The 26,082-nt window shown below is 48.8% G+C and overlaps 1 protein-coding gene across 1 annotated transcript in view; it reads right to left on the reverse strand.

Moving 5' to 3' along the window:
* Positions 1-26,082, reverse strand: part of LOC102451575 (citron rho-interacting kinase-like) — a 358,679-nt gene that overhangs the window by 29,374 nt on the left and 303,223 nt on the right. Inside the window, exons 31-34 of the mRNA XM_075897800.1 lie at positions 23,246-23,385; positions 21,665-21,757; positions 1,616-1,724; positions 1,350-1,478 (exon numbers count right to left, since the gene is read on the reverse strand). Of these exons, the coding sequence (XP_075753915.1) occupies positions 1,350-1,478; positions 1,616-1,724; positions 21,665-21,757; positions 23,246-23,385 (471 nt within the window). The remainder of the gene's footprint in view (positions 1-1,349; positions 1,479-1,615; positions 1,725-21,664; positions 21,758-23,245; positions 23,386-26,082) is intronic.

Consider the following 26,082-nt stretch of genomic DNA (forward strand, 5'->3'; position numbering starts at 1 on the left):
CTCGGCGTGACTGGTTTGTGGCCTATTTGAGAGAGGTCTCCAGTTGAGGGCTGTAAGCGGCCCTGGTTTTGAGCAATTCGCCCTGAGCTGACACACTCAGCAGTGCCCAGACCCGGCCCAGTCTGTCACAGCGTCACCATCTTGAATCTTTGTCTCTTTACGTATTTGTTAAAGGCTCTGAGACCTAGAACTGGGCACCAACCCCCATTTTTCTTCTGAGTTAAAAAAATAATGTGAATAGAACCCTCTTCCTTTATATTGGGAGGGGACAGGTTCTATGGAAGCTAGCTGGAGGAGGTATTTGACCTCTTGGTTCAACAGAAGATTGTGAGAGTGGTCCCTGAAGAGGGACAGGGTGGTTGGTTGGGTGGGAGGGGTGGAGGTGAAGGGGGATGGTGTATCCCAATCGGATCATTTGTAGAACCCATTTATCTGATGTTATAGATTGCCAGTTGTTATAAAACGGCAGCAAATGATGATTGAATGGCTTATGTGGAGATGGTGACCATTTTCAGGCCCTCAACAGGAGCCTCAAATCTGCTTGTTTTGCTGGGGTGGCTGATTTGCTGAGTTGTTTTGTATGTGTCTGCGCTGAGGTCTATTACGACCATGCTGTTGTTGGTGGTCTTGCCTTTGGTGTTTGTAGGTGTATTGTGGATACCTTAGCCTAGGATACGGTTGATATCTGCATTGTCTTCTCCTAGGAGCAGGCATGTGTATCCCCAAAGACTGAAGCATGGCTCTGGAATCCTTCATAGTATGAAGAACCTTGTTGGTCTTAGTGGAGAAGAGTTTCCCCCCTTGAACGGGGGGTCTTCTATGGTCAATTGTATCTTGTGGGGATGGCTGCGGAGTTGAACCATGAAACCCGTCTCATGACTACCGCAGTGGCTGTGGAACTCATAGCTGTGCCCGCATTGTTGAGAGCCACCTGCAGGGCTGTCCATGAGATTGCAAGTCCTTCCACGATGACCACCTTAAAATGGTTGCGCCAGTGGCTACTGGTTCGGGCTGTGCTGATCGGAGCATCTCATGAGTGGGGCTATGCAGAGGACACTCAAAAAGAACTGACTGACAGGCACAGAGATTTTAACATGATCAGTTTCCTTCTGGTTTAATATATTTTAACAGATGGGATCAGTGTCTTGTCCTTTTAGGGTATATGTATTTTATATTTCACAATGCATAATATGATCTACAGTCTAACTTCCTTCTCTCCAGCGCTTTTGCGGCATGCCATTTCCAGCAATAATGTTCATGAATACCCAATGGCTACCTTTCCATCACTACAGCTCCCCAAATGCTGTGCACATGATCAAGCTAGGCCAGCAGCTGTATGATACACTTACCATGGAAACAAAGCAGGTACTCCTCCCTCTGTCCTGTAGGGTTCACCTGTATGATACTGACTGGGAAGCTATTGGTGGAAGAAGCAAACACAGCAGAGGCTAAGGAGTGGTCATTCTTATCGAGAAACTCTGTAGAGGAGTAGAAAGGAACGGCCATGTCAGCACCAGCTTTTCTGTAAGTTCATACCCTTTGCTCCCATTAGTCAGTGAAGTAACAAAGGAATATTCACAGAGCTGTTTAATTTATGATAGGAACTGACTCCTACCTTCCAGGGTATACAGCTTCATCTCAATTTCATAGAACTTGTTGGTTCCAATAATGATGCTGTAATTGGTCAAATGGATACAGCTACAGGGCTCTGAAGTTTCAATCTCCTGGAAGAGAAAGACAAGGCACACTGGCATGACCCTTGATGATCCTTATTCAACTTTTCTATTCTGTTAGCTCCCCTGTATTTGTTTAAACATGTATCTTATTACATAGGGTTCTGCGTGTCAATAATTTTCTCTGTAAAAGATGGAACAGTGCTCTTGCTGGCAGAACTAGTATTAATTTGCCTGCTACATCTAGGAGTTTCCCTCTCTAAGGGGGTTCTGCTGGCTATTTAGAAGACAGGTGTGCACACTACAGATCTGGTTGAACTCCACCTGTCTTTAGAAGGGCAGGCAGCAACAGTTACAGCCAGATCAGCTTTTGCATCTGTGAAAAGCCAAAAGGTTGCATTTGTTTCTTTCAGACAGACCTTGCAACTGTCAGCTACAGATTAGACTAACAATCTTGGTAGTGTGCTGTGGTGTTCATCGAACGGCCCCAGTATGGGGGTGGAGAGGATGTACGAGAGATTTGAGAAGGAGATTCAGAGTAAAGCAGTGATTCTTGCTTATACACAGTGTTACATATTAACCCAACTTCAGGTACCTCAGGCAAGACATTTGCCTCCATTCAGACTACCATTCAGCACCCAATGATAAGATCCTACTAACACATTCACAGAACAGTTTTACTGCTTTGCTCTGATGGCTCTCAGGACTAGTATAGGAGAGGAGAGGATGTAACTTTGACATAATTGGTTAATTACCATTTGGTACAGCAGGTATTTTCAGTGGTACAGTAAGAGAATTAAGAGTATTCATTGCTTCTTAAAGTTATTTAATTAGCACTGTTAAGAACTGAGGCCATTCACTTAGCATTTCACATAGGTCACCCTAAGGGACCCAAGGAACATTCCTAAATTATTACAGGGAAAAGATGCTTTGGATGAGTGAGCAAGGTCATAATTACTACTAGGCCAACAGCAATGAACTACAGTTCTACTCCACTGCTCGCCATACCTTCTGACTCTCGTTACAGGAAGTGCAATTAGATGCCCAGGGTTGACCCATGAGGCTGTTTACTGCACTGCAGACATTTGCTCTTGGGTTGCATCTTGAGCTTGGGGACCTTCCCACCTTATTGGGCCCTAGATCTAGCCTGAATGCCTACAACGCAATTAAATAGCCCCTTAGCCCGAGCCAGCTGGCACAGGCTAGCCGTGGGTTTTATTCCATTGTAGACATACCCAAAATTGCTAGCTCTGATTTTAGCTGGAGTATAAGAACATAAGAACGGCCATACTGGGTCAGACCAAAGGTCTATCCAGCCCAGTACCCTGTCTGCTGACAGTGGCCAGTGCCATCTGTCCCAGAGGGAGTGAATCGAACAGGTAATGATCAAGCGATCTCTCTCCTGCCATCCATCTCCACCCTCTGACAAACAGAGGCTAGGGACACCATTCCTTACCCATTCTGGCTAATAGCCATGAATGGACTTAACCTCCATGAATTTATCTAGTTCTCTTTTAAACCCTGTTATAGTCCTAGCCTTCACAACCTCCTCAGGCAAGGAGTTCCACAGATTGACTGTGAAGAAGAATTTCCTTTTATTTGTTTTAAACCTGCTGCCCATTAGTTTCATTTGGTGGCCCCTAGTTGAGGAAGTTACTCACCTTGTGCAGTAACGACAGTTCTTCAAGGCGTGTCTCCCCATGGGTGCTCCACTCTAGGTGTTGGGCTCGTCCCGGTACCACAGGTCAGAGACTCGCCAGTTCCTTCTAATCGGGTCACTCCTGAAAGACATAAAGAAGAAACTCCGAAGAGGGGAGGAGGGCGGGTTGTGGAGCACCCATGGGGACACACACCTCGAAGAACCATCGTTACTGCACAAGGTGAGTAACTTCCTCTTCTTCTTTGGGTATTTTCCCCGTGGGTGCACCACTCTAGGTGAGTACAGAGCAGTAGCCTGGTCTCTGGAGGTGGGATCGGACTTAAGATCTCATTGCTACTGCTGAGGCCAGTGCTGAGTCTCGAACGATAGCATTGATAGCATAATGTTTTGCAAACGTTATGTCCGAGGACCAGGTTGCCGTGCAGCGAATGTCTTGCAATGGGACGCCTTTGAGGAAAGCCATCGACGTGGACTTCGCTCTAGTGGAATGAGCATTCATTAAGGTAGGTATTGGTTTGTTACATATTGAATAGCATCTTGCGATACATTTTACAATTAACTTAGAAATATGCTGCGATGTCAAGGATTGGCCCTTGGTTCGTTCGTCTGTGCATAGTAGCAGACGCTGTGACTGTCGGAAAGGGTGCGTTCTCTCAAGGCAAAAAGCCAAGGCTCTACGGATGTCTAAGGTATGCAATCGGGCTTCATGGCTAGAGGCATGTGGTTTAGGATAGAATGTTGGGAGTATCATGGGCTCGTTGATATGGAATTCCGAGTTCACTTTAGGTAAGAAATTAGGATGGGATCTAAGTATTACTCCCTGGTTGGTAAACAGAGTGTAGGGTGGAATGGCCAAGAGAGCAGCCAGCTCACCCACCCATCGAGCCGACGTAATAGCTAAGAGGAAGACTACTTTCATCGTGAGCGTAGCGGCATCACAGGTGGCTAGAGGTTCGAACGGTGGATATGTAAGAGTGTCTAAGACCAGCTCCAAATTCCACAGTACCGTGGGGTTTCTGCGTGGAGGGTATATATTTGCTAGGCCTTTTAAAAACCGTTTGGTCATGGGATGAGCAAATACTGAAAAACCTTCAATGGGTTGTCTGAATGCAGAGATCGCCGATAAATGCACTCTGATGGACAGGAGCCCCCATCCTGAATGCTGTAAATGCAGTACATAGTCCAGGATACGATCGGGATGGACAGCACATCGAAACTATTGGCAGCGCACCAAGAGTGAAATTGACGCCACTTATAAAGGTAAGTTGCTCGTGTGGAATTGCGTCTACTATGCATTAGTACATGTTTCACCTCTTGAGAACAGGTGATTTCTGCTTGGTGGAACCAGCTAGGAGCCACGCTGTGAGGTGTAGTCGATTGATTTGAGGGTGTATCATGGACAGTCCTCGTTGCGTCAGAAGGTCGGGTCATTTTGGCAAGTGATATGCAGGTCGGAGAGACATTTGGAGGCGAAGGGGAAGCCACATCTGTCTGGGCCAGAACGGGGCTATAAGTATGACTGTGGCTCTGTCTTCGGCTATCTTCTCCAGTATTTAGGAAGAAGTGGAATTGGTGAAAAGGCATAGAGTAGGTGACGGCTCCAATCTAGGAGAAATGCGTCCTCAAGGGATTTTGGGCCCAGTCCTGCTCTGGAGCAGTATTTCGGGCATTTTGAATTGAGATGTGTCACGAATAGGTCTATACTGGGGTACCCCCATCGTTGAAAGAGGAAATGGGTTACACCTGGGTTGAGTTCCCACTTGTGCTGGGGGGAAAATGTGCCTGCTGAGGGTGCCGGCAATGGTATTGTCCTTGCCTGGCAGGTATGTGCCGATGATGTTGACTCCATGAAGTATACACCAGTTCCATAGTCTTGTGGTTTCTGCGCAGAGGGACTTGGACCTGACTCCGCCCTGGCGGTTGATATAATAAACCGTGGTAGTGTTGTCGGTGAGGACTTGAACAATGTGGCCATGAATTTTTGGTAGGAATATTTTGGTAGGAATATTTATTCTGCCCTGAGCTCCAGAAAATTGATATGTTGAAGAGCCCCCTGTGCATTCCATTGCCCTTGTGAGTGATCTCCCACGCAGTAGGCTCCCCAACCTAGAAGAGACGCATCTGACGTCATCTGTACAGTGGGTTGTGGACGGTGGAAGTGACCACCCGAGAGCATGTTGGTAGGAGAAGTCCACTGTGTCAGGGATTGTCGCACTATAGGGGGTACCGTTACTGGCCTGTGTACGTCCTGGTTGCCTGGGCGATAGATTGAAGCTACCCAATGTTGGAGGCATCTGAGGTGTAGCCTTGCGTGTTGCACCACGTAAGTCGCGGCCGCCATGTGCCCCATGAGTTGCAGACAGGTAAGTATCGGCACCTTGGGACTGATGGAAAGCGTATGTACGAGGTTCTGTATTTTGTGGAATCTTTCCAGAGGAAGATAGGCCCTGGCTGTTGTAGAATCTAATCGTGCCCCAATGAACTCGAGGGACCTTTGTGGTATGAATGAGGACTTTGGGATATTGACTACAAGACCCAGAGCTGAAAATAACTTTCTTGTGATTTCAGTGGCCCGAAGTGTATGATCGTACGTATGTGCCTTAATTAGGCAATCATCCAGGTATGGAAATAGCATGATACCCTGGCGGTGTAGGTATGTGGCGACCACTGATAATGTTTTTGAAAAGACCCTGGGTGCCAACGATAGGCCAAATGGAAGGACTCTGTATTGAAAATGCTGTGTGCCTACGACGAACCTGAGGAAGCGTCTGTGTGCTGGATGTATCGTCACATGGAAATAAGCGTCCTGTAAATCGAGGGATGTGAACCAATCTCCCGTGTTCAGTGCCAGGAAGATAGAAGCTAATGTCACCATCTTGAACTTGTGCTTCTGCAGAAACCAATTGAGCTGTCGAAGGTCCAGTATAAGCCTCCACCCTCCTGATTTTTTCTTGGTGAGGAAATATCGAGAATAAAATCCTTTGCCCTGAAATTGTTTGGGCACTCTCTCCACTGCCCCAATCTTTATAAGACACAGAACCTCCTGCGGGTCGTGAGGGTGTTGTGAGATGGGTCCCTGAAGAGGGATGGGGATGGGGGGGGAGGTAGGAGGGAGAGAAAGAAGTGGTATTGTGCAGCTGGATGTTATTAGCTCCCTGACCTAACAGTCGGTGGTGATGGCAACCCACCTGAGTTGGTACGGTCTTAGACGATGGTGAAATAACTTCTGTGATTCCAGGTGACATGTCAGGAGAATGGTCTGCAGTCCCTCGACCAGACCGTCAAACTGTCTGCCTGTTATTTTGAGGATTGGATGTCCTACCCATCTGAGGGCGGCGTTTCTGTTGACGTGGTTTACTGCGCTGTTGTGGGTCATACTGCCCGTATCTGGGTGCGGAGTATGAGAAAGGCCTCTGCTTGTAGTATGGCGTGTAACGCTTGCGGCGATACAGTGGCGTGTACATGCCTAAAGTTCTCAAGGTCGTACTCGAATCCTTGCCTGAGTGGAGAACTTGATCAGTCCTTTTGGCAAAAAGACTCTGCCTGTTGAAGGGCAAGTCCTCTACTTTGGCCTGCAGTTCCTTAGGCACCGAAGCCAACTGGAGCCAAGACGATCTTCGCATTACCACCAATGTTGCTGTGGTATGAGCCACCATGTCCGCAATGTCCAGGGAAATTTGTAAGGCTGCCCTTGAGGCTGTGTAGCCCTCCTGGACTACTGATTTCAAAGTCTGCTGCTTATCCTCAGGTAAGTGCTCCAAAAGTGTCACTAACTTTGTATAATTATCAAAGTTGTGATTAGAGAGGAGGGCGGTATAGTTTGCCATCCTCAGGGTTAACGTGGTGGATGAATAAACCTTCCTTCCGAAGAGGTCTAACCGTTTAGCCTCTTTATCGGAAGCGGCGTTTCTATATTGCGGCATCTTGGCTCTTTGTTGAGCTGCATCAACAACCAAAGAATTAGGTTGTGGGTGTGTGAATAAAAATTCCATCCCTTTCAAGGGAACAAAATATTTCTTGTCCGCTCTCTTATGTGTGGCCTGAGAGGAAGCCGGTGTCTGCCAAATCTCATTAACGATTTCTAGAATTGCGTCGTCTAATGGTAATGCCATTTTGGATTTTTGCGATGGTTGAAGATTTTTCAGGAGGCGGTGTTGTTTCTGCTGAACCTCACTCAGTTGCACTTCTTGCAACTCCGCTACTCTCTTAAAGAGGTCATGGAATTGACAGATGTCATCTTTGGGAGAAGAGTTACCAGGAAAAACTGCATCATCCAGTGAGGAAGAAGATTGGTCAGTCGGAGACTGCACTTGGGACTGTGTATGCTCAGACGCCGGTGGTTCTACTGGGTCTGGTTCTCGTGCTGGCAGAGGAACATCTCTGGAAGGTGTAGGTGGTCTTGTAGGGGGTTGAGGAGGTGTTGGTAACCTGACACGGCTATGTGACCGCTGTCGGTAGTGTTGCGGAGACCTCGAAGAAGAGTGGCTCAAAGAACAGCGGTGCCGGTAGTGGTAGTTTCGATGTCGATGGTATTGGTCATGGTAATACCCCCTCTTCGGGAATAGTCCGGCGAGCACCTCCTTCTAGCCCCGTAGCGGTATCTGGAGCACGAAGATTATGTGGGTGATCTAGGAGATTGAGCTCTGCCTGTCACGTACGACGGGGAATGTGAGTGCCCGTGGTATCGTTGTGGTGATGGTGAATACCGTGGGGAACGTCTGTGTTGTTGGGTAGTAAACGCGGCACGGCTTTCATGCTGTAGTGGCACCGAGAAAACAGAGGCTGGCGACTGTGGTTGTGGGGAGAAGACAGCCGGTTTCGAGCTTGGAGAAGGCGTTATTATCCTTCTGGATTTGTGTTTGGCTTTCCCTGGCACCGGGGAAGGGTGTCCGCCGGGCTGCGGTGTATGCTGTACCGGTGCCAACGATGCAAGTTGTGTGCAGTGCCGATAACTCAAGTGAGCCCGGTGCCATTGTACTCGGTGCCGTCGTGACGATCAGTGCTGAGCTCGCTGTAGATGAGCCACTCGGGGACGGTGCCGAGGACGGTGCCGTAACGCCCGGTGCTGTTGGGCTCAGTGCTGCTGTGACTGCGGGTGTCGGTGCCGAGACCGGTGCCAATGGTGCCTTAGTGGTCGGTGCTGCCGGCTTTTGTTTTGTCGGTGCCAGGCTGGAGTCAGGCCTTGCAACTGTGGCTGGTGCCAGAGCCAGTTCCCTATGAAGGATCAGACTCGGCTCTGATATGCTGTGGCTTGTCTTGTGCCTTTCAGCATATCGGACTACAGACGATCCTGAGGTACCCGGCTTATCACCCAAACTTCTCAGAGAAGAGGATGAGTGTCGAGGTGGTGACTTCTTGCCTGATGGTGCTCCTGCGGACGTTGGCGGTCTGGGCGGCTCGGTTTCAGTAGGCTGCAACGCCTTACTGAATAAGAGCATTTTAAGTCGCATCTCGCGGTCGCGCCTGGCTCGAGCCATCAGCTTAGTACAGTGCAGGCATTTAAGGGAGTTACTCACCTCGTGCAGTAATGAGTGTTCTTCGAGATGTGTGTCCCCGTGGGTGCTCCACTCTAGTAGGTGAAGGGTCGCCCTGAGCCGCAGATCGGAGCTTTGCAAAGCAGTTTCCCCCTTGTTGAGCCGCGCATGCTCAGAAGGCGTCTCGAGCCCTTCCCGCCCTCTGCAGCGCGCAGCTCAACCCCCTCCCTTTCAGTTCCTCGTCTCCGCCCGAGTAATTTAGACTCCGCGCAGAGGGGAGGAAGGGAGGTTCGTGGAGCACCCACGGGGACACACATCTCGAAGAACACTCGTTACTGCACGAGGTGAGTAACTCCCTTTTCTTCTTCGAGTAGTGTCCCCGTGGGTGCTCCACTCTAGGTGACTACAAAGCAGTATTCAATATATGGCTGGAGGGAGCCGGAGTCAATGTTTAGCGGTGGTAGAGAGCACTGCCGTAGCAACTGCTGAGTCTTGTTTAAGTTGTGGTAGGATAGCGTAATGTCTGGCAAAGGTATGGTCTGAAGACCACGTTGCTGCTCGGTAGATATCCCTTAAGGGGACATTGTTCAAAAAGGCTGTAGAAGCAGCCGTGGCTCGAGTGGAATGCGCTCGTGGTGGGCCCTGTAGTGGTTTATTGCCCAGGGTGTGACACTTGAGTATGCATGTCGAGATCCATTTTGAGATTCGTTGTGATGATAGGTGTTCCTTTGGAACGCTCAGCGATGGAAATAAAAAGCCTTTCGGATTTACGAAATGGTTTTGTTCTTTCCAGGAAGAAGGCGAGAGCCCTCCGAATGTCCAGAGTATGCAGGGTGGCGTCCTTCTGTGAAGCATGCGGTTTTGGGAAAAAGGTAGGTAGTACGATTGGTTCGTTGACATGGAATTCTGTACAGACCTTTGGCAGGAATGTTGGGTGAGGTCTAAGTATGACTCTGTCCTTCGTAAAAACTGTGTAGGGGGGTTCTGTCATTAATGCCCCGAGTTCACTCACCCGTCTGACCGACGTGATAGCTAATAAGAAGCAGACTTTCATAAAGAAAAAGGGGAGTGGTACTGTAGCCAGAGGCTCGAAAGGAGGTCTGGTGAGGTGGTGGAGAACAAGATTTAGGTCCCATAAGGGGGGTGGGGCCTTATAGGGCGGGTATACGTTGTGGAGCCCTTTAAGGAATCTTTTAGTGATAGGATGGGCAAATATGGAGAAGCCGTCAATCAAGGTATGGAACACTGCTACTGTGGAAAGATGGACTCTTAAAGAAGAGATTGACAGTCCTGATACTTTAAGGTCTAGAATGTAGTCCAGGATCGTATTTAGTGGGGCGACATGGGGTTCTACTTTGGCTCGCTGGCACCAGTGAGAGAATCGTGTCCATTTTTGCAGGTAAGTTTTTCGAGTGGACTGTCTCCTACTGTGGAGGAGAATGCCCTTCACTTGCTGGGAACAGTGATTTTCTATCTCCGAGAACCAGAGAGCAGCCAAGCTTGAAGGTGTAGGGTATGGAGCTGTGGGTGTAGTATCGTGCCATTGCTCTGAGATATCAGGTCTACTTGGTGTGGTAGTAGATAAGGAGGGTGATCCACTAGCCTGTGCAGGTACGGGTACCAAGTTTGGCGGGGCCACGACAGGGCTATCAGGATGACTAGGGCTCCGTCTCTGCAGATCTGAAGGATTCTTGGGATGAGCGGTATGGGGGGGAAGGCATAGTGTAGGGGGGCTGTCCATTTGATTAGAAAGGCATCCCCCAGGGAATGTTTGCCAAGTCCTGCGCGTGAGCAGAACTGGGGGCACTTGGTGTTCTGGGTAGACGCAAAGAGGTCTATAGATGGCCATCCCCATCAGTGGAAGATTGAATTTGCGACCTCTGTGTGTAACTCCCACTCGTGATTCGAGGTGAAGTTGCGGCTGAGTGAATCTGCTCTGATGTTGTTCACCCCAGGCAGGTAGCATGCTAACAGGGTGACATGGTTGTGGATGCATGAGTTCCACAGGCGGATAGCTTCCGCGCAGAGGGAGCGGGAGCGGGAGCGGGAGCGGGAGCGGGCTCCACCCTGCCTGTTTATGTAGAACATTGTGTAGATGTTGTCCGTTAGGATGAGGACTGTCTGATTGGCGATGTTGGAGGCAAAGTGTGCACAGGCATTCCTTACTGCCCGGAGTTCGAGGAGGTTGATGTGTAGTCGTGCCTCGGATGGGGACCACCTTCCCTGAACCCCTTGATCGTTCATATGTGCTCCCCAGCCAAGGAGGGAAGCATCCGTGGTAATCTGTATAGTGGGTTCGATTTGTTGGAATGGAACGCCAGCTAGGAGGTTGTTCAGTACTGTCCACCATCGTAAGGATGCAAGAACGTTTGGTGGAATAGTCACCGTCTTGTTGAGGGAGTGTCGTGACGGTATGTACACAATTGCTATCCAGAGTTGGAAGCATCGAAAATGCAGACGAGCGTGGTGGACTACATAGGTGGTGGAAGCCATGTGTCCCATTAGTCGGAGACAAGTAAGTACTGTAGTGGTAGGAGTTGTAAACATCGCGCTTATAATTTCTTGTATAGTTATGAAACGTTGTCGAGGTAGGTATGCTCGAGCTGTGATTGAGTCCAGGCGTGCCCCAATGAACTCTATATCTTGAACTGGGTGAAGTGTTGATTTGTTTTCGTTGACTAGAAGGCCTAGACGATTGAGGAGGGATGTGGTCGTACTTATCATGGAGGCGGTTTCGTCCTGTGTCGAGCCCTTTAAAAGGCAGTCGTCTAGGTAGGGGAATATGATGACATTTTGTCATCTGAGGTACGCAGCGACAACTGCTAGTACCTTTGAAAATACTCTCGGAGCTGACGAGAGGCCAAAGGGGAGAACATTGTATTGAAAATGATCTGGGCTGAGCGTAAAGCGTAGATAGCGTCTGTGGGCAGGATGGATAGTTACATGGAAATACGCATCTTGCAGGTCGAGGGCTGCGAACCAGTCCCCTTGATCTAGTGCAGGAATGATTGTTGTAAGTGTGACCATTTTGAAACGTTGTTTCCTGAGAAACCTGTTCAGTTTGCGGAGGTCTAATATGGGCCTCCAGCCCCCCGTTTTTTTCTCTATCAAGAAATAGTTCGAGTAAAATCCTTTCCCCTGAAACGCTACTGGTACTCTTTCTATGGCTCCCATTGAAAGGAGTCGATCGATCTCTTGTTTTAGTAGAGTCTCGTGAGAGGGGTCCCTGAAAAGGGATGGGGTAGGGGGAAGGGTAGGTGGGGTAGTGGTAAATGGGATGGTGTAGCCTACTCAAATTATGTCCAGAACCCAGCGGTCCGATGTTATAGATTCCCATTGTGGAAGGAACGGCCATAAACGGTGGGTAAAAAGATGGCCATGTTGTGTTGTTGCTAGATTGTGAGGGAGGTATTGCAGACCCTCGACCACATCCTCAAATTTGTTGCTTGGAGGACTGAGCAGTTGGTGGGCGGCCCTGATTAGGGCGCCTCCTCTGAGGTCATTGTCTTGGCCTAGTGTCTTCATAGGGCCTCTGTGGTCGGTTGTATTGCCCATATCTGTAGCGATTGTACGTGTTATATGGGGTGTATCGTCTGCGTTTGAAAGGCGGTGTGTACATGCCCAATGTACGAAGTGTGGTTTTCGAATTCTTACTGTTGTGTAGCATTTCGTCTGTAGAAGCTGCAAATAATTTTTGCTTATTGAATGGTAAGTCTTCTACTTTAGGCTGAAGCTCTCGGGGAACTCCCGATGACTGTAGCCAGGAAGTTCTGCGCATGACTACCGCTGTAGCTGTAGTCCTGGCTGCGGTGTCAGCGACGTCCATTGCTGTTTGGAGAGCAGTGCGAGCGATTGTATGGCCTTCATGGACTATTGCTTTCAAGATAGATCTTTTGGATTCAGGGAGATGTGGTATCAGTTCTCCCAACTTCGAATAATTATCAAAATCATGATTCGCTAAGAGGGCAGAATAATTTGATATTCTTAGTTGTAGGGTAGAAGAGGAGTATATCTTCTTGCCGAAGAAGTCTAGCTTTTTATGGTCTTTGTCCGTATTGCCATTTTTGTATTGTGGCAACTTCGCTCTTTGCTGTGCCGATTCAACAACTAAGGAGTTGGGTTGTGGATGTGTAAACAGGAAATCGTTGTCTTTTGGTGGAACGAAGCATTTTCTGTCAATCTTTTTATTAGTCAGATGGATGGATGCGGGTGTCTTCCACAGATCCTCAGATGTTTCCATGATTGCCTCGTCAATTGGCAGGGCAATCTTACTATGCAATGTAGGATGCAGGTTCTTTAACAAGTGATGATGTTTCTTTTGCACTTCTTGGAGGGAGACATGCTGGCTTGTCGCTACTCGCTTGAATAGTTCTTGAAACTGTTTGAGGTTGTCGATCGCTACCGTATCTGATGGTATAACTGCATCGTCCTGTTGGGCACTTAGGTCGTCAGGGTGTGTGATGTTTATTGATTGAATATCGGATTCATTGTCCGAAATTCGTTCCTCCTCCTCCTCCTCTGTGTGTGTTGCAGGAGGTAGGGGCTGTGGATGAGGCAGACCCCTTCGAGATAGTGTGGAGTGGACTGAGGACCGGCGTCTGTATGGATCCCAATGATCCCAGGGCCCCCATTGGGGTGGGTAAGGTGGGGGTGGGTAAGACCAATAAGGGTGCCATGGGCTTTGTTGTGGTCCAGCCCTATGATAGTAGGAGTGAGACCCCCTTGGCGACGTTTATCGCTAAGAATATGTCGTATGACGGTCATCATCCGGTAAGGGAGCGTCTTGCAAGGACACTGGAGACATAGATCTGGGAGGGGAATGCCTTGCAAAGGATCTCCCAGGTGAGCAGTCAGTGGGAGGGAGGCATGAATGCTGCTGCCTGCTGTGAGTGTCAGACGCTGTCTTAGAGAGCTCTGTAGCAGACTCATGAGGGTGCATCTCGCTATCTGCTGCCAGTGCCGGTGCAGAGATCTGGTTTACAGTTGCAGCTGGTGCCGGCTGTGTATGGGGTCTCTTCTGCTGCGGTGCTGAGGGTTTGAGCGGCGCCATCCCTTTAAGCGGCGCCGGAGTTTTCCGCGGTGCCGGGGCTTGAAGCGGCGCCGCAGTTTGAAGCGGCGCCGGCTTTTCTTTCCGCCCCGGGTTGTCAGCGCGTTCCCGGGATGGCTCAGAGGCAGCGCGCACCAGTCCCGGTGCTGAACGCGAGGATCTTCCCTCTGCTTTATTAGCAGGGGTCCTCGGACTTCTTTGCCCCTCTCCCTGGGTCTTAGGGGAGGAAGAAGGCGGGAGAGAGCACGACGGTGAGGCTCTCTGCCTTGTAGTTTTTGGTGGCGGGGGGGGGGGGGGTTTCATGCTGCGGTTCCCCCTGCTCTGTAGGCTGCAGAGCCTTTTCAAACAAAATCATCCTCAGGCAGAGCTCTCTATCCTTTCTAGCTCTCGCCGTGAGGGAAGCACAGTGTGTGCAGCTGTGGGGTGAGTGAGTTTCCCCCAAGCAGCGAATACATTTTGTGTGGCCGTCAGAAGCCGGCATAGGCTTGCGGCACTGCTCACATTTTTTAAAGCCTGAGGAGGCAGACATAGTTCAGGAGATTCTTATTTCTTTAAACTGTTGATGTTTTCAGTGTTTTATTTATTTGTGACTGTTGTTATAGTCCTTTCCTTTCCTTTTATGTGGTTTATTTGTTTTCTTCAGCTGAGAAGAAACTTTTGAGTTTTTGGCTAGCTGGTCTTCAAACTCCTTTTTGGCTTTTCTTATTACATTTTTACACTTAAATTGGCAGTGTTTATTCTCCTTTCTATTTTCCTCACTAGGATTTAACTTCCACTTTTTAAAAGATGTCTTTTTATCTCTCACTGCTTCTTTTACATGGTTGTTAAACCACGGTGGCTCTTCTTTAGTTCTTTTATTGTGCTTTTTAATTTGGGGTATACATTTAAGTTGAGCCTCTATTATGGTGTCTTTGAAAAGTGTCCATGCAGCTTGCAGGGATTTTACTTTAGTCACTGTACCTTTTAATTTCTGTTTAACTAACCTCCTTATGTTTTCATAGTTCCCCTTTTTGAAATTAAATGCCACAGTGTTGGGCTACTGAGGTGTTCTTCCCACCACAGGAGTGTTAAAAGTTATTATATTATGGTCACTACTTCCAAGCGGTCCTGTTATAGTTACCCCTTGGACCAGATCCTGTGCTCCACTCAGAACTAAATCGAGAATTGCCTCTCCCCTTGTGGGTTCCTGTACCAGCTGCTCCAAGAAGCAGTCGTTTAAGATATCAAGAAATTTTGTCTCTGCATCTCGTCCTGAGGTGACATGTACCCACTATTATTGAGTTCTTTATTTTGATAGCCTCTCTAATCTCCCTTAGCATTTCATAGTCACTATTACGATCCTGGTCAGGTGGTCGATCATAGATCCCTACTGTTATATTCTTATTAGAGCAGGGAATTACTATCCATAGCAATTACAGTAAAACTCCGGTGGTCCGGCATCCAGTGGTCCGGTACGCCTGATGGTCCGGCACCAACTGCAACCCGGAAGTGCTCCGGCAGCTGCTTCAAGTTGTTAGAGTAATTGATTAACTGCGGCTGGATCCACAGCCGACACGCAGTTAATGTAACTTTCCTCTCTACTGCCGGGAGGAGGGGGGGCAGGGGAAGGTAGGGGTCGGTGGGAGAGGGGGAGGGGGAGGAGGAGGGGGTGAGGGTGTGCCAAAGCAGCTGCATTCAGGACGTTCTGGTCAGTTACAGTCACTCCGGCTGGATCCACAGCCGACACGCAGTTAATGTAATTTTCCTCTCTACTGCCGGGAGGAGGGGGGGGCAGGGGAAGGTAGGGGTCGGTGGGAGAGGGGGAGGGGGAGGAGGAGGGGGCGAGGGTGTGCCAAAGCAGCCGCATTCAGGACGTTCTGGTCAGTTACAGTCACTCCAGCTGGATCCACAGCCGACACGCAGTTAATGTAACTTTCCTCTCTACTGCGGGGGGGGGGGGGGGGGGGGGGGGGGCGGTGGGAACAGGTAGATCCGCAGGTGACAGGCTGCTGCTGAAAATCACAAGAGATCATCTCCCCTCCCTGTCCCTGCTGCTTTTACCAGTAGACCGATAGTCCAGGATCAAAAGATCAAGTGAGTTAGCTTGCGCAAAAAACCAGAGGCAGCAGTTGAACCCAGTGAACCGGAAGGCATTGAGTCAGTCTGCCATTAGCATTGTGACCCACTGGAGAGTGCTGTTTTGACTTTTGAATATTTTTGCCCATCAGAGTGTACATAGTGATGGAGTCAAAAGTGAATGAAGGTGCTAGTAGTAGTGGTAAGAAAACTTTAAAAAGGAAGCATATAACCCTGACACTGAACCAGAAATTAGAAATTATAAAGATGCTAGAAAGAGGCATAAATCGGAATGTTATCATGAGTAAATTTAACGTTGGATCTCGACAATCTATGACAAAGAAACAGAAGGATAAATTGCGAGCATTTGTTGCTGAAAGTGAAGCACCTACTAAACGTACTGAGCTACAGCAAACTCTGAAAATGCCTAAGATGGCACAGTTGGATGTAGCTTTGTTTAAGTGGTTTAGTGCAAAGCGTTCTGAAGGTAAGCCCATTACTGGGCCAGTGCTCACAGAAAAAGCAAAAGTTTCACAGTCAAATGAACATTAGCGAATCATGTGTGTTTTCAGAAGGTTGGTTGTGTAATTTTAAGGATCGGCATGGGATCCGTAAATTAGATATCAGTGGTGAGCAAAAGTCTGCCAATCATGTAGCCGCTGAGGAGTATAGTGATATTTTTGAGCAGTTGGTGGAGGAACACAGGTTGTCACCTTGTCAAATGTACAATGCTGATGAAGCTGGGCTCTTATGGCGTTGTTTGCCAAACTCTACTCTAGTTGGCGGTGGTGAAAAGGCTGCTCATGGCTTCAAAATGAACAAAGACCGCATTACAGTTCTGGTATGCGCAAATGCATCTGGCACGCATAAACTTAAGCTTCTTGTCATAGGGAAGTACAAAAAACCAAGGGCATTTAAAACTCTTACGAGTTTGCCAGTGATTTATGAGGCACAGGGGAATGCTTGGATGATGTCAGAAATCTTTAAGGACTGGTTTTTTAATCATTTTGTGCTCGCAGTTAAGGAGAATTTTAGAAAGGAGGGTCTACCGGAGGATAGTAAAGCTGTTCTTTTGCTCGATAACTGTCGAGCACATCCACCCGCTTCAGAGCTTGTAAGTGGAAATATCTTCGCTACATGTTTGCCACCAAATGTGACGTCTTTGATCCAACCGATGGATCAAGGTGTGATACAGAACTTTAAGTGTTTCTACAGGGGGACTTTTGTCCAAAAGTTGGTAAACTCAGACTGCAGTGTTTCTGAATTTCAATCTGATTTCAACCTTAAGGACGCTGTGTATGCGGCTGCATTGGCTTGGAAAGACGTAAAGAAGGTTACTGTACGAAAATGTTGGAGGAAACTTTGGCCTAGCATCATGTTTTGTGATGATTCTTCTGATGAAGAGGAATTTTGTGGATTTAATGTTAGGCCTAAGCACATTAGTAACATACAAGAAATAATTGAAAATGTCTCTGAGAAGAATGCTGTTGCAAAGCTCTCAGAAAATGACATTGAACAATGGCTTGCCATGGACAAAGATGAACCAGCTGTAGAAAGTTTGAGTGATGCTACGATCATTGAAAGTGTTTTGAATCCACAAAAACCTCAAGAAGAAGAAGAAGAGGAAGTGATGGAGAGAGCAAAATATACCTGGCGAGAGGCAACTAAATTTATTTCCAAATTTGTAGAATTTGCAGAGTCTTGCAGCCAATATAATGCAGCTGAAGTGATGAACCTTCATATTATTCTGAATAACTTCAGAAGTCACAGTCCTCTAAACAAGCTGATCTCAGGGATATGTTTGCAAGGGCAAAGAAGACAGTTCAGCCTTTTTCTTCACCACCACCACCACCAGAGCCTACTGTTGTTGACACTCCCATAGAAGCAGAGGAGGATATTGAAGAGGGGGATGATAACAGGGATGAAGCAGCACTGGTTTCATCGGATGATGAGTAATTGTGCAGCATGGCAAAATAAAGTTACAGATTTAAGTTTCAGGGGTTTGTTAAAATTTGCATTTTTTAGTGTTTAAGTGAATAATTAACAGACTGTATATATATATCAGCAGTGTATATATCCGCACACCCCCACCCCACCGACCCCTACCTTCCCCTGCCCCCCCTCCTCCCGGCAGTAGAGAGGAAAGTCACATTAACTGCGTGTCGGCTGTGGATCCAGCTGGAGTGACTGTAACTAACCAGAACATCCTGAATGCGGCTGCTTTGGCACACCCTCGCCCCCTCCTCCTCCCCCTCCCCCTCTCCCACCGACCCCTACCTTCCCCTGCCCCCCCCCCCCGGCAGTAGAGAGGAAAGTTACATTAACTGCGTGTCGGCTGTGGATCCAGCCAGAGTGACTGTAACTGACCAGAACGCCCTGAATGTGGCTGCTTTGGCACACCCTCGCCCCCTCCTCCTCCCCCTCCCCCTCTCCCACCGACCCCTACTTTCCCCTGCCCCCCCCTCCCAGCAGTAGAGAGGAAAATTACATTAACTGCGTGTCAGCTGTGGATCCAGCTGGAGTGACTGTAACTGACCAGAACGTCCTGAATGCGGCTGCTTTGGCACACCCTCGCCCCCTCCTCCTCCCCCTCCCACTCTCCCACTGACCCCTACCTTCCCCTGCCCCCCCCTCCCGGCAGTAGAGAGGAAAGTTACATTAACTGAGTGTCGGCTGTGGATCCAGCCGGAGTGACTGTAACTGACCAGAACGTCCTGAATGCGGCTGCTTTGGCACACCCTTGCCCCCTCCTCCTCCCCCTCCCGCTCTCCCACCAACCCCTACCTTCCTCTGCCCCCCCTCCTCCCGGCAGTAGAGAGGAAAATTACATTAACTGCATGTCAGCTGTGGATCCAGCCGGAGTGACTGTAACTGACCAGAACGTCCTGAATGCGGCTGCCTGCCTGTCACCGCCTCTCCTCTTCCACCGCTCGCAGGCTCTGCCTTCCTGAAGCAGGAGGGAGGGTTTGGCACACCCCCTCCCCCTCCCCCGCTTCCCCTCCGATGAGACCTGCCTCTGCCAGAGTACCTCCTGATAGTCCGGCATTTCTGATAATCCGGCACCACCTGGGTCCCAAGGGTGCCGGATTATCGGAAGTCTACTGTATATGGAAAATGTTGATTCATTTAAGATTTTTACTTCATTTGATTCTAAATTTTCTTTCACATATAGTGCCACTCCCCCACCCAGACGACTTGTTCTGTCCTTCCGATATATTTTGTACCCCGGAATGATTGTGTCCCATTGATTGTCCTCACTCCACCAGGTTTCTGTGATGCCTATTATATCAGTATCCTCCTTTAACACGAGGCACTTTAGTTCACCCATCTTATTTTTTAGACTTCTAGCATTTGTGTACAAGCACTTTAAAAACGTGTCACTGTTTATTTGTCTGCCCTTTTCTCATATGTCAGATTATTTTTCATGTGAATGTTTTTCATCTGATCTGGCCCATACTTCATCCTCTTCCATCCTCTCCTCCTGACGGAAACCTAGAGAATCTCTATCAATGGACTCTCCTCTAAGAGACATCTCTGTTCTAGCCATGAGCGCCTGTGCATCAGTCGGCTTTCCCCCATCTCTTAGTTTAAAAACTGCTCTGCGACCTTTTTAATGTTAAGTGCCAGCAGTTTGGATCCACTTTGATTTATGTGGAGCCCATCCTTCCTGTATAGGCTCCCCCTATCCCAAAAGTTTCCCTAGTTCCTTATAAAGCTAAACCCCTCCTCCCTACACCATCATCTCATCCACGCATTGAGACTCTGAAGCTCTGCCTGCCTACCTGGCCCTGCGTGTGGAACTGGAAGCATTTCTGAGAATGCCTCCATAGAGGTCATAGAATCATAGAATACTAGGACTGGAAGGGACCTCAAGAGGTTATTGAGTCCAGTCCCCTGCCCTCATGGCAGGACCAAATACTGTCTAGACCATCCCTGATAGACATTTATCTAACCTACTCTTAAATATCTCCAGAGATGGGGATTCCACAACCTCCCTGGGCAATCCATTCCAGTGTTTGACCACCCTGACAGTTAGGAACTTTTTCCTAATGTCCAACCTAAACCTCCCTTGCTGTAGTTTAAGCCCATTGCTTCTTGTTCTATCCTAAGGTGCCAAGATGAACAAGTTTTCTCCCTCCTCCTTATGACACCCTTTTAGATACCTGAAAACTGCTATCATGTCCCCCCCTCAATCTTCTCTTTTCTAAACTAAACAAACCCAATTCTTTCAGCCTTCCTTCATAGGTCATGTTCTCTAGACCTTTAATCATTCTTGTTGCTCTTCTCTGGACCCTCTCCAATTTCTCCACATCTTTCTTGAAATGCGGTGCCCAGAACTGGACACAGTACTCCAACTGAGGCCTAACCAGTGCAGAGTAGAGCGGAAGAATGACTTCTCGTGTCTTGCTCACAACACACCTGTTAAAGGTCCTGGATTTCCGTCTCTTTCCTAGCAGCCTAAATTTGGCCTCCAGGACATCTCTGCTACCCTTCCCTATGTCATTGATACCTACATGTACCATGACCACCAGCTCCTCCCCAGAACTACACATAAGTCTATCTAGATGCCTCTAGACATCCGCAACCTTCTCACCAGGCAGACAAGTCACCATACGGTTCTCCCAGTCATCGCAAACCCAGCTATCTACATTTCTAATGATCGAATCTCCCATTACTAACACCTGCCTTTTCCTAATGACTGGTGTTCCCTCCCCCGGAGAGGTAACCTCAGTGTGAGAGGATCCCCCAACATCATCTGGAAGGAGGGTCCCAACTATGGGAAGGTTTCCCTCTGCTCCCATTGACTGCTCTCCTTCCCTGAGCCTTTCATCCTCCTTAACAGTGCAGGGGCTGTCTGACCGGAGGTGGGACAATTCTACAGTGTCCCGGAAAGCCTCATCAACATACCTCTCTGCCTCCCTCAGCTCCTCCAGTTCAGCCACCCTGGCCTCCAAAGCCCGTATACGGTCTCTGAGGGCCAGGAGCTCCTTGCACCGAATGCAGACATACGCCACCTGCCCATAGGGCAGGTAATCATACATGCTACACTGAGCGCAATAAACAGGATAGCCCTCACTCTCTCCTGCATTCTCTCCTACAGCTACCTAGGTTATTGATAGGGTTTTTATTTAAATCAGGAAGGTTTGGTTATAGTTTAGGTTATTGATAGGGTTTCTAGTTAAATCAGGAAGTTTTTATTAAAACCTTTAAACTGAACCGTAAAGAATGGCAAGTGTACCTTGGACCCTTCCAACTCCCTCTCAAAACTCCCTGTTTGCTGCCCCTGTTCACAAAGCTCCCTGGTCGCTGGCTCACTGCTTTATAAAGCCCTGGCCTTCCTGATAGCCCCGCCCCCTGACTAAGGCTTAGCCAATTAACAGAGGCTTCTAGATTTCAAACCTTTAGAAGCTCACAGCTTCCAACTGCCGGCCACAGCACACGCTCCTTCAAATAACCAAACCAAACAAACAGACAAACACAAGCTCAGCACACAGCAAGTAACCCCCAAACACACACTACAGACAGCCACTTACCTCAGGGGTCCCGTATTTGCTCCTCCTTTACCTGGAGAACTCCCTCAAAACTCCGTTTGCTGCCCCTATTCGCAAAGCGGGTTACAATTTACTGCCATTTTAGCTATCAAAGAAAAATCTGCCTGAGCAACATAGGTTTTTACACACTTGTAGCTTAGCAGAGTGGTGTCTCACACTGGCTTGTTACAAATATGTGAACTGAGAGAAATCAATGAACTTGCCTTCCTGATGCAGAATTTGCTGAGACTCTCATTATAACGCAAAACAACCACTTTGTTGGGCATGGCTGCACAGATGCAGAGTCTGTTCTCAATCTACGGGAAGGTGAAAGATATGGTTAGAAATAGCAATACAGAAGTTCACATGGAAGCTATAGAAAATATTTTAAACACACAAAGCAGTTCTCATTGGTGGAAGGTACCCAGAGTCTGGCAAAAATGAGTGAGTAATATTTGTAATAGGTCAGTGTGGTGTAACTGCAGAAGAGTGAAACAGTGAAAAGCCTTTTCACACTCTTGGGTATGTCTAAACTACATGGCTCTGTTGACAGAGCCATGTAGATTTGTTTGTTCAGCAAAGGGAAATGAAGCCGCGATTTAAATAATCGCGGCTTCATTTAAATTTAAAGGGCTGCCGCGCTGAGCCGACAAACAGCTGATCAGCTGTTTGTCGGCTCAGCGCGCTAGTCTGGACGCTCCCCTGCCGACATGAAAGCCCTTTATCGACCTCCCCGGTAAACCTCATCCTACCAGGCATAACGGGGAGGTCGATAAAGGGCTTTCAGGTCGGCGTGGGAGCATCCAGACTAGTGCGCTGAGCCGACAAACAGCTGATCAGCTGTTTGTCGGCTCAGCGTGGCAGCCATTTAAATTTAAACGAAGCTGCGATTATTTAAATCACGGCTTCATTTCCCTTTGCTGATCAGCCTAATCTACATGGCTCCATCGATGGAGCCATGTAGTTTAGACACACAGGACAGTGTACATCCAAAATGCTTCTTGTGATTTCTTTTCTGGTTGAAGCAAGTTTATTTAAAAAAGCAGGAAGCTTTCAATAGAATGATGTTTCTATTAAGAGAAATCATGAACCCAAATTAACTCAGGCAGGTTAGCTGGGTAACCTTTTGAACTTGCATCTTAAACTGTGTTTTGAAATGAACGATGTTCAACTTGTCAAGTATCTGAGTAATCTGTATGATCAGTTCCTGCTGAAAACGTCTGCAGTGGCCAAGTATTTCATATTGAAACTGGCAAACACACTGAACATTGTTGAATAACACAACTGTGTGAGCAAATTTACTACCTTGCAAAGGATCATCCTGCATTCATGAGCAAAGACAGAGGAATAAGAAATTCATTAATCATAAAAGTCTACAACTGAAGAGCAAATATCTACAGTCAGAGACACAAGTTAGAGGAGGTAATAATTTTTATTAGATCAACTTCTGTTGGTGAAAGAATAGCTTTAGAGTCACACAAAGCTCTTCTTCAGTCAATTGTTAGGTTTATCTCAGCTTGTCATGTAACAGGGTAGCCTATGCCATCATCTATTTATTGGTTGTCTGAGCTTATGTACCCTTCAAGCTCCTTCCCCTACCCCACTCACTCTTCTCCCCTTTACTCCCCTAATTTGGAGAAAAATACAAAATCCAAGAATGTAGCTCCTACCTGTGCTAATTAAGACAAGAAATAAAGATAATTTGATTAAGATTAAATCTGGGAAGCTCTTCTACTGTCTAATTGTGTTTAGAAGCCATAGATAAATTAAGGGACAACCCAGGGCACAAAGGAGCTATATCCTACCTTGCCAGCAGCAAAAAGGTGACATCCTTTAATAACCTCAAAGATGTTTGGTGAGATATCGGGCTGGGCTGGGAGGTGAGACTGGGCTAGAGACTGCTTCACTTTCTTTACATCAACAAGACACAGAGCCCTCTCTTCTCCTGAAAACAGAAACAGTTACACTTTTTCAATGTTAGGTGATCAAGCAAGCGGTAAATTTCACTCTTTGTGGCAAGCGCCTATTGTGTTATGTAAGCAGCAGCTTCTCATTATGGGTTGTTACTGTGGTAACAGCTACAGTACATTGTATATGCAAAAAATAATGCCGTGAGAGAGGATTTTTAAAAAGGAGTAATAAATACACCCAGGAGAACAAGCACTGTCTCCTTGGATAGTTACAGCTGCTAATTCTAGCTGAACAACATTAGTATGTGGCCCCACAAAAGCACGACCTAGATTAGCCAGGAAGGCTCTTCCTTTCCAAGTGAAAGATGCTCTATCATTTCTGCCCACACAAGTTTGTAGTGGCGCATCATGGTGCTACTGTTAAGAATCACTGTGACCCATGTTGGAGTCCTGAGGGTTCAGTAATATCACCGTTTCAAAATCACCTGGAGTGTATTTTTGGTCTACAATTACTTGCTTTCCTACAAACTTTAAATACTGTTTAAAAAGCTAGGGCAACAACAACAAAGTTTCACAAATTTGCTGTATACTATTAATTCCCTACAAACATGATACAGGCGGTGTAGATATTGCATTACACTATCTAGTCTTTTTAGTCAAAGGGTGTGTCTACACTGCACCGTTTTTCTGGAATAATGGCCGTTATTCCAGAAAAACAATACTGCTTTGGCTGTGTCTAGACTGGCCAGTTTTTCTGGAAAATCAGCCGCTTTTCCAGAAAATCATGCCAGTCTAGACGTAGCCATTGTGTGTGGAGTTTTGTCGAAAAAAGAGGCCTCCAGGAAATCCCACAGGTGCCCTGCTGGCCACTCCGTCCACACTCATCGCAACTCTATAGTTCCTGTTCCCCGGCAGCTCTTAAAGCTGCAGACATGGGGGACAGGGCTTGTGGCAGGAAGCAGGCCTTCAGAGATTCCAGCCACAGTGCAGCTGCCAGTGCCTGCCGTCTGGGCACAATGTCACAGCCACAAGCCCCCCCAAGAGCCCCCTGCCCATCCCAAGAAGCATGCACAGGGCTCCCAGGAGCCTGCCAGGGGCCACAAGAGGCGTGCGCCATCCTGGTGTGGGGCAGAGATCCTGGCCCTCCTCAAGGTGTGGGACGACAAGAAGAACCTCCAGGATCTCCACTCCAGACGCAGGAACGCTGACATATACAGCCAGATGTCCGAGAGCCTGGCTACGAAGGGCCATACCAGGAGCCTTGAGCAGGTCCACAGCAAGGTTAAAGAGCTCCGGCAGGCCTATGCCAGGGTGAGGGAGCGCAGCTCATGCTCCGGGGCAGGACCCCACTCCGCCCCTATTTTGATAACCTGCACTGCATTGTGGGGGGCAGTGCAGCCACTTCCCTACTCCTAGTGGTGGACTCAGGGCTGGAGACACCCATCATCGCCCTCCCGGGGGTCCCAGCCCAGGAGGAGGAGGATGAGGCCAGCATGGTGACCACCATCACCCTTGATCCAGTACCCCACGGCCTGGATGTGTCCTAGGCATCCTCTGAGGCCAGGGAGGGATCATCAGGTGAGTGCTCTTAGTTTTTGTCACACACAGGGTGGGGGTGGTGGGCGCTGAGGGTTAATGGTGTGCTCATTGCTCAGCCTCCTTGGCCTGGCCCTTGCTCTGCAGTCTATGCACGTGGATGCACATGAAGCACCAGTCTGTGCCACGCAGTCCCTCGAGGCAGCCCCAGAGCACCCCTGGGCTCCTGCTCACAAGCTCTGGGGAGGCCACCCACACTTCTGACCCCTGGGGGGGGGAGGGACACTTTCCCATCATGGGCCACTACTGGAAGGAGGCTGGGGATAAGGGCAGAAACACACAGGCACGCACACAGACTCTGGAGGGCTGCACACAGGCATGCCTGCATGCTCGAGGCAGCACCCGCTCCTGGGGACAGGTGTGTGTGCGGCACCGATGGAAGCCCAGGCAGCTCAAGGCCCCTCTCCCGGCCATTGGATCCCAGTGTGGCCAGACACTTCCCTTGCCTGCTTGTCTGTGGGAAGGGTGTGGGGGGGCGGGAAGCATGGTCTCCTGGGCCCCTGTAAGACAGGGCCCGCTGTCCACGCCACATATGGCCTTGCTCTTGGGCCATCACCAGCCTCTGACCCCAGAACTGTTGCTCTCAGCTCACAGATGAGGGCAAGGCTTCAGGGACAGTGTCTCCAGGGATGACTGACCACCTCTCTTTATTCTCCCCAGCCATGACTGTGGGGCGATTGGGGTCGGGCAGCTGGCTCGGCTGGTGTCAGAGGCGCCAGAGGGTCCAGGAGGACCTGATGAGGGAGCACGTCTCCATCCACCGGGACATGCAGCACACGCTGGCCCAGAAGTTCCAGGACAACGTGTAGTGGTGGGCCCAGACATGGAGTGAGCTGCTGCAGCAGGGCCACAACATGTGTGCGGCCGTCCGGGAGCTCCTGATCTACCCGGCACCAGTCCCAGTCCCTGCTTCTGCTCCAATCCTTGCTCCACCTCCCATGCCTGATCCCATTTCAGCCCCCTCCCCGCCTATCCTCCTTGGACCCCCTCCCACCCCTGAGGTCGCCAAGGTCCCTGCCCACAAGGCGGAGGAAGCACCCAAACCACGCACCACTCTCAGCCCCAGCCCTGAGCCTCTCCTCCCCCCTCCGAGGTGCTCAGCCCCCTCCCCATTTCCAGGTTCTCAGCCTCCCTCC

This window comes from Pelodiscus sinensis, chromosome 15 (assembly GCF_049634645.1).
Source record: "Pelodiscus sinensis isolate JC-2024 chromosome 15, ASM4963464v1, whole genome shotgun sequence".
Taxonomy (NCBI): domain Eukaryota; kingdom Metazoa; phylum Chordata; order Testudines; family Trionychidae; genus Pelodiscus; species Pelodiscus sinensis.